At 42.8% G+C, this 7,932-nt stretch overlaps 1 protein-coding gene across 1 annotated transcript in view; it reads right to left on the reverse strand.

Annotated features, from left to right (window-relative positions):
- Window positions 1-4,402: 4,402 nt before the first annotated feature.
- ABHD6 (abhydrolase domain containing 6, acylglycerol lipase) overlaps window positions 4,403-7,932 on the reverse strand; it is a 44,137-nt gene continuing 40,607 nt past the window's right edge. Inside the window, exon 9 of the mRNA XM_069084251.1 lies at window positions 4,403-5,747. Coding sequence (XP_068940352.1) covers window positions 5,571-5,747 — 177 coding nt within the window. The 3' untranslated portion in view covers window positions 4,403-5,570. The remainder of the gene's footprint in view (window positions 5,748-7,932) is intronic.

A 7,932-nucleotide genomic window follows, 5' to 3' on the forward strand; every position in this document is an offset into this window, starting at 1 on the left:
GAAAATGCTCTATTTCATTGAATGACCATATTTTCCCCTGAAACATGATAATCAGTTTTGCTGGGTAGGTCATACTTGGTTTTAATCCCAGCCCCTTTGACCTCTGTAATATCATATTCCAGGCCCTTTGATCCAATGTAGAAGCTGCCAGATCCTGTGTTATTCTGATTGTCTTTCCACAATATTCAAATTGTTTCTTCTTGGCTGCTTATAATATTTTCTCTTTGATCTGGGAACTATGGAACCTGGCTATAATATTCCTAGGAGTTTTTTTGGGGGGGCAGATCTTTGTCAAGAGGCAATGGGTGGATTCTTTCAACTTCTATTTTGCCCTCTGGTTCTAAAACATCAGGGCAATTTTTCTTGATAATTTCTTAAAGGATGATTTCTAGGTTCTTTTTTTGATCATAGCTTTCAGATAGTCCAATAATTTTTTAATTATCTCTCCTGGATCTATTTTCCAGGTCTGTCGTTTTTCCAAGGAGATATTTCACATTGCCTTCTATTTTTTCATTTGTTTGGATCTGTTTAATAGTATCTTGATTTCTCATAGTCATTAGCTTCCATTTGCTCCAGTCTAATTTTGAAGGAAATATTCTCTTTAATGAGCTTTTGAAATTCTTTTTCAATCTGGCAAATTTGACTTTTTAAGGTATTCTTCTCTTCATTGGCTTTTTGAGTCTCTCTTGCCATTTAAGTTAGTCTATTTTTTTTTTTAAAGCAATAGGGGTTAAGTAACTTGCTCAAGGTTACACGGCCAGTTATTTCTGGGTGTGGTGCTGAGTATCTGAGCCCGGATTTGATCCAGGTCATCCCGACACTGGAGCCGATGCTCTTACTCACTGAGCCACCTGGCCACCCCTAAGCAATTGGGGTTAAGTAACTTGCTCAAGGTTACATGGCCAGGTGTTTCTGGATGGGTGCTAAGTGTCTGAGCCTGGGATTCGATCTCCAGGTCTTCTGAACACTGGAGCTGGTGCTCTTACTCGCTGTGCTAACTGGCCGCCCCAAGTTAGTCTCTTTTTAAGGTGTTATTTTCTTCCGTCAGGTTGTTGACTCTCTTTTCATGATTTTCTTGCATCATTCTCATTTCTCTTCCCAATTTTTCCTCCACTTCTCTTATTTGGTTTTCAAAATTCATCTTAAGCTCCTCTATGGCCTGTAACCAATTCATATTTTTCTTGGAAGCCTTTGGTACAGGAGTTCTGACTTCATTGTCTTTCTCCTGTTCCATGCTTTGACCCTTTTTGTCCCCAAAATAGGAATCTAGGGTTTGACTGCTATGCTTGCTTTGCTTCCTTTGCTTGCTCATGTTGCCACTCAATTACTTGACTATTGAACTTTTTGCCACAGTAGAACTCTGCTTCCAGAGAGGACAGCTTTATCCCAAATGGCTGGGGTTTTCTCAGCTGCCAGAGCTATTAGTTGGCTACCTTCTCTGAAGCCTCTACCGGCTCTGGCACCTGGTCACACGTCCCAGGACCTGTGCCCTAGACAGCAATCCAGATCCAAACAGGTTAAAGCAAGAGTGATTACCCCTCAGAATGGTTGCTTGGTCCCCCTACAATCTGCAGACCAGGAACTCTAAAGCAGTCATGAGGCAGCCACCGTGCCTCAGCTGCTTCTCCCTCCAGGGGAGAGAGGCCTGACCACACTCCCAGACCCCCTGTTCCCAAAGTCTACACTGACCTCTCACTTTGTCTTTGGCATTTATGGGTTGATAATTCTGGAAACCGCCACAGCTGCTGATGATCCACTCTCCCAAAGTCCCTCCAGCCAGGGCTGGGTGTGGCACCTTGGGGCTTAAAGTTTTATTAGAGTCATTTTTATAGGTATTTGAGGTGGTTATGGGGGGGGGGGAGCACACAGAGTTTTCCTGCTTCTACGCTGCCATCTTGGCTCCACCCCCAGAAGGGCCATTGTAAGTTGCTCTCTTCCATATGCCTTTCCCCAACTTCCAACTGCTTTTGAAATCACAGAGATATGAAGGTGGGATCTGCCTATGCTTTGCTTTTTTAGACACAGTAAGGCCAGAATTGAAGGTAAATGAAGACCTTTGAAATCCTTTCTTGGAGATTTGTCCTAAAGTGCTTCCCAACCACTCTGTTCATCTCTTTAATCAAAAGAACTTCATAGCAGGATGGAAGGTTGTTCCCTGTGGAATTTGTTCACCATTTAAGACTCCAGAAAACCACGTTTGAATTAACTGTACTATGGGTATAGTTTGGGCAGTGATTGTATGTGATTACAGGTATTTAATTCAGACTAGATGTTAACAATCCCTACACTGCAGGGTTTCAAGATGTGTAGGATTTATCCAGGGATCAAGAGGTGTGTACAGGTGCTGTGGTCACCAGTTTCCCCAGGTGTGAAAAGGCACAGAAAAAAATTCTTTCAAACCTTGCAAACTTACAGAAAGCTAACCTGTTGAAAAACCCCTGTAGGAATTAACTGAGGCAAGCACAAAGGATGAAAAGCCATGTGTGTGGCATTTTCCCAATTAGAATGCAAACTTCTTGAGGGCAGAGACTGCCTTTCCCAACACTTAGCACTGTGCCTGGCACACTGTAGTGCTTAACAAATGCCTGTTGACTGACTGATTGACTGACAGAACAATATCCACAACGAAGACCCTAATGTGAACAAACCTAACACTGAAAGAAGGCTGAACTAGGATTAATTGCAATCTTGGTCCCAAAGAACAGATGATGGAACTCCTTCTACCTCACAGTAAAGAGGTGGGGGACTTTGGGGAGAGAAAGGTATATGTACTTTCAGACCTAGCTGCTTTTACTTAACTGTTCTTGGTTAATTGATACAAAGAAGGGTTCTGTGGTCTTTGCTACCCACTAGCCTGGGCTGTGTTAAAGGTATGGTAATGCTTTAAAACAAAATCTGTGCATTGAACAGATGCACATCTAACAAGTTAAACAAAAAGACTTTATTTTTAATATTTTGTTAAATATTTCACAATTACATTTTAGTCTGGTTTGAGCTGTACTCAGGAGTGTTGCCCACACCAGGGTTTGATGAGTCTAATCTAAAAAGATCAGCCTCACTCTGGACAATCCAGCCTGTGGACAGCCCTTACCACTCAGAGAATATGATCCAGCACACTTGGCTGGGTCATTGAAACTGGAGGAAAGAGGATCCTTGGAAATTGAGGGGCCCAGAATAGCTGGGAGTGTGGTCTAGCCAGTATAGTACTGGTTCTGGAATCAAAAGACCCTAAGGTCAAATTCTGTCCCTGACACTTATTACTTGTGTGCCCTTGGACAAATCTCTTCATCTCCCATTTCCTCCCATTTGGGGAGGGGGGTGTTGACTAGATGACTTAGCACTATATCTATGATCGCTAAGGGCCAGAGTCCAAGACAACCACGAATGATCGTTGTCCTAGGCCAAGCTTTTGCTGTGTAATGTTTTATAAACAATTTCATCATGGCCTGGGAAAGGCTGAGCTGGTCTAGCCAAGGACTGTGCATGGAGCAATAGGCTTTCTAATACTGGTAATCCTGAGGAATAGAGCCTTGTCTAATGGAAAAAGAGCTGGATTTAGAGTCGAGAGAACCTTGGTTTGAATCCTGCCACTGCCTCTCAACTGCCAGCGTGACCTTGCTTCCTTATCTGTAAAATAAAAGGCTCGGTCTGGATGGTTGCTGTTCTCCTTCCTCCCTGCTTCTGGAAGAGGACCATCAGGAAGATGTGTCTTGGCTTGCGAGGGAATTGGAGTGAAGTGGGGTATGGCTGAGCCAGTGATCTCCAAAGGGGAGGGTCAGAGCTTGACACCAATAGGGCCAGTGTGGCCTGAGCCCCAGCCATACATGACCAACGAAAGGAAGGTGGAGAAGAGGGGAGGCTAATTCCAAGAACACTTGGGGCACAGGTTTAGACTGCAGCAAAAACACCAAGGTTTTATTTATTTCAAAGCAGCATACAGAAGATGCCCTCCTGGGAGATTTGCTGGGGGTGAGACTAGGGAAGGCAGTTTAGTGATTGAGTGAGGGACCCAGAGTCAGGAGTCCTAAGGTCTAAGAGAATGAGAGTTAGAATGGACCATGGGGGTCATCTGGGTCCAGACCTCTCATTTTATGGATGGGAAAACTGAGGCCCAGAGGTAGAAAGTGGGAGAGTTGGCATTCAAATCCAGGTGCTCTCACTCTAAACCCTGTGCTCTCTCACCACCACGCCCTGCCTCTGGTGTTGTGTGACCATGAATTCGTCATTTCACCTCCCGAGCCTCAGGCAACTGTCTGAAATTCTGTGTGGAGACCAGGAGGTGTTCTGCACCAGCGAAAGGGAGCTCCCATCCCTTCAATATCATTGGTCTCCACTGTATTAATGAGAACATGGGAAGAAAGGTCATAATTAGCATTTACAGACAACAGAAGAGGCCACAAGGAACAGTTTTACCAGGCTTGTTCTTTACTCTGGACAGACCATTTCAGTCAGCTACAAATTACAAACAGGATACAAAACGACTTACAAGTCACCCAGACTGGCCACCCGGCTTTTCTATAAACATACTAATTTCCCCCCCTTTAACAAACACATGAGCTCACTTAGGAGTTTGAAAATAGAATCACCTATGTGGTCCTGATCGAATTCAGATTTGCTTTATGTCATTTCAGAAAAATTTTACAGCTGTTACCCTTGTCATCAATCCCAAACTGTGCAAAGAATTCATAGAATTCAGTAATATAAATTCATTCTTTACATCCAAGGATTTTCAGCAGCATGGGTTAATAGAAAAGAAACAAGTCACTTGTTTGTGTAGGATGGAGCCTTCATTTGATCATTCGCATCATTACCTATGTATTATTGCTTAGTTTGCTGATTAGGTCCCAATTCTTTAAGAATAAATGATTCCAGGGACATGTCTGCCAACCAGGTTTTCATTACCTTTCAACTAACTCTCTGTTGTCAGCTGCTGACCTGTGCCCACTGTCAAGACAAGCACCCTTAGTCCTGGGAATAAGATCACTGCCTCTCTCCTCCCCAGCCATTGTAAACATTTTAGACTGACTGTTTCGGGGCTTCAGCTCATAAATGGCTCTCCTGTCTAAGTCTCCACATACAGCTTCAATGAATTAGACACAAGCAGGAGTAAGTGTTTCACTGAGAATATCTCCTACCACAACGGGTTATCATGCGAGGTGAGAGGTTCTAACAGAGATGTTGCGATGTCTCAGTCAGTAAGGAAAGTCTCTTGGAATTGATACAGATGTGAAGGTTACGGTCCACTATGGGTTGGCTGTCACAAAACTGTCCCTGCATTGTCAGCTGGATGAATGTAAAGACTGTCTATTCCATGGCTCAATTTCTTTTATCCCACCTGATTTTCCACTTTGCAAAAAATAAAAAAAATTAAAAACCAGACCCTCTCTGGTCCCTTATGGAAGCAGAACACCATAGTGCTAACAATTTAGAAAGTGATCATGATTCTGGTTTCCACAGGGACTTTGGCACTTCACCTGTGTGTTGGGTACAAGATCCCTGAGAAGCGAACAGAGCATCGCATTTCTGAAATTTGAGCAGATCCTAGGGAGGGCCCGGATCCCAAAGAACGCTCAGTCATGCTTCTTGCTGTTGGCCGCACTGTACACAGAAGATAAGAATTCCACAATGAGCTTGGCTGTCTTTCGGGGCCGCTCCATCACCACAGAGTGGCCACAGTTTTCCAAAAGTTCCACCTGACAATTGGAGATTCCCTTGGCCAACAAATCAGCTCCAGATACATCCAGGACCTGAGCAGAGAAAGAACTCAGGATTATGTGGAGATCTTGTCACATTCTCACTAGTCTAAGAGTCATAAGAGCTAAATTCAAATCCTTCCTCTGACAATCACTGGTTGAAGCACCTGGGGAAAGTCACTTAATCTTTCAGGGTTCCAAACACCTTTCTCCTATATTATAAGGAAGATGCTAATCTTCACTGAGAGAGGGAGTTTCCTCACTGGGACCTTCTTACACCAAAGACATCAGTCACTGGTCTGAATAATGCCATACCATTCAAAGCAGATTTCATTGCATCTTAAATCAGCAGTTTTCCATGAAACCACAAAAACAAACAAAAAACAAGCCAGAAAAGAGTAAAGGGCAAAACTCCTGTGACAGGAGGTTTCAAAATGGGATGCCAGGCTAGACGGGGAAGGGACCACAACAATGCCCTCTTTTTACAAATAAGGAAACTGAGGCATAGGTGACTGAAGTGACTTGTTTAAGACCACGAAGGTAAGTAGGATTTGAACCCAGAATCTTTAACCCCAAAGCCAAAGGAGCCCCTTTTTGCTGGGGGTTTCTCTTTGCGACTAATCACATTCTTCTTTGTCACATTCTTTTTCTGTACAGGCTTCAAGATTACTTCTATTCTCTGAAGGTTCTTGATCCCACCTTCATTGCAGATAAGACAGCCACTGTCTACATCTCTGAAGGCAAAAACAATGCCACCACCACCCCCAAGGTCCTTAACAGATCTCAGATTTAGAGCCAGAAGTAAATCCAGGGGTCATATGGTCCAGCTCATTCATTTTACAGGAGAGGAGACTGAGGAACAGAGAGCTGAAATGATTTGCCCAACGTCCTCCAGGTTATAAATATAAGAAGCAGGATTTGAACTCGAGTTCTCTGTCTCCACATTCCTCCAGCATTCTTTCCACTGGACCAACGAAATATAAATCATTATGAAAGCAAGATTTTTAGCCTCGGCAGAAGTTGCTGTAGGAAGAATGCAATGTCAAGTGCCTGAGCCAAGGTACTGGGAAAAACACCTGGTTTTATGACTTAAAATCAGAGAAAATGAAAATATACAAGGTGAAGGTAATTAGAGGAACTTTGCACAATGTTCAGGACTAGGCAGATGATGGTCCTGCTGTATGTGACCAAGTTTGGAATGTTGTGTCCAGTTCTGGAGGAGGGCGATCACAATCATGAAAGGACTGGATCAGGGCAATTGAAGGAACTGGGTATGTTTGTTCTGGAGAAGATAAGATTTTTGGGGGTGGGGAAGAAGACACAATATCTATCTTCAAGGCAAGAAGGGCTGTCCCACGGAAGAAAATTTAGACTTGCTCTGATTGGTCCCACAGGGCAGAACATGGTACAAGGTTCAAGAGTTGTAAAGAGACAAATCTGGCCTTGATGTTAGGAACAATCATTAAAGTTATCCAAGAGTGGAACAGAAAAATGAAAAGCTACCCCCCCAAAAATCTATTATGGTTCAGGGAACTTAAAATATGCCACAATTCATGATCTCAGATAAGGCAAAACTGATCAAGGTAAAAACCAATCAACAAAAGAGAAAGGCAGGAAAATTATGTTATGCTTAAGGTATTATAGGCAACAACAAAAAATTAAATTTAAATGCAATAGACGGGAAAGTAGCTGAGTTAGTAAGAGAAAAGCTAGGAGAACTGCAAAAAGATATTGATGGTAATATAATCATAGTAGGAAGCTTTGCATTCCTTTCTCAGTGCTAGATAAATCCAAAAGACAAATAAAAAAGGAAACTGAATCTGGATGAATTGTGAGACTGTATAAATTTGAATGAGCTATTAAAGAATACACATTTTTTTTTAGCATACCACAGTGCATTTAAAAACACTGATCATAAAATCATCAATAAAGTGGAATGGGGAGGTAGAGGTAGGATGACCTCTTGGATATTCCATTCAATTCAGCCAATATTTTAAAAAGTTAATTAGGTGCCAGGTACTGGGTGTAATGGGAATGCAAATTTGGAAGATCTTCCCTGCCCCTAGGCTAAAATGCACCTGAAGCCTGGGGAGAGAGGCTTGTTTTTCAGTAGATACTTCTTGATTGGCCAGTGAGTCAATAAGGTTGTTACATTCTCTGAGCCAGGAGAAGGCTATATAAGCCCTGATGTGTAGCTTTGTTTTGGGACTCACTTTGAGAAGTGTTCTGTGATTTGATC

The sequence above is a fragment of the Petaurus breviceps genome, unplaced genomic scaffold (genome assembly GCF_028583685.1).
Source record: "Petaurus breviceps papuanus isolate PSGF00001 unplaced genomic scaffold, PetGlider_PUasm1.0 174, whole genome shotgun sequence".
NCBI classification, from domain to species: domain Eukaryota; kingdom Metazoa; phylum Chordata; class Mammalia; order Diprotodontia; family Petauridae; genus Petaurus; species Petaurus breviceps.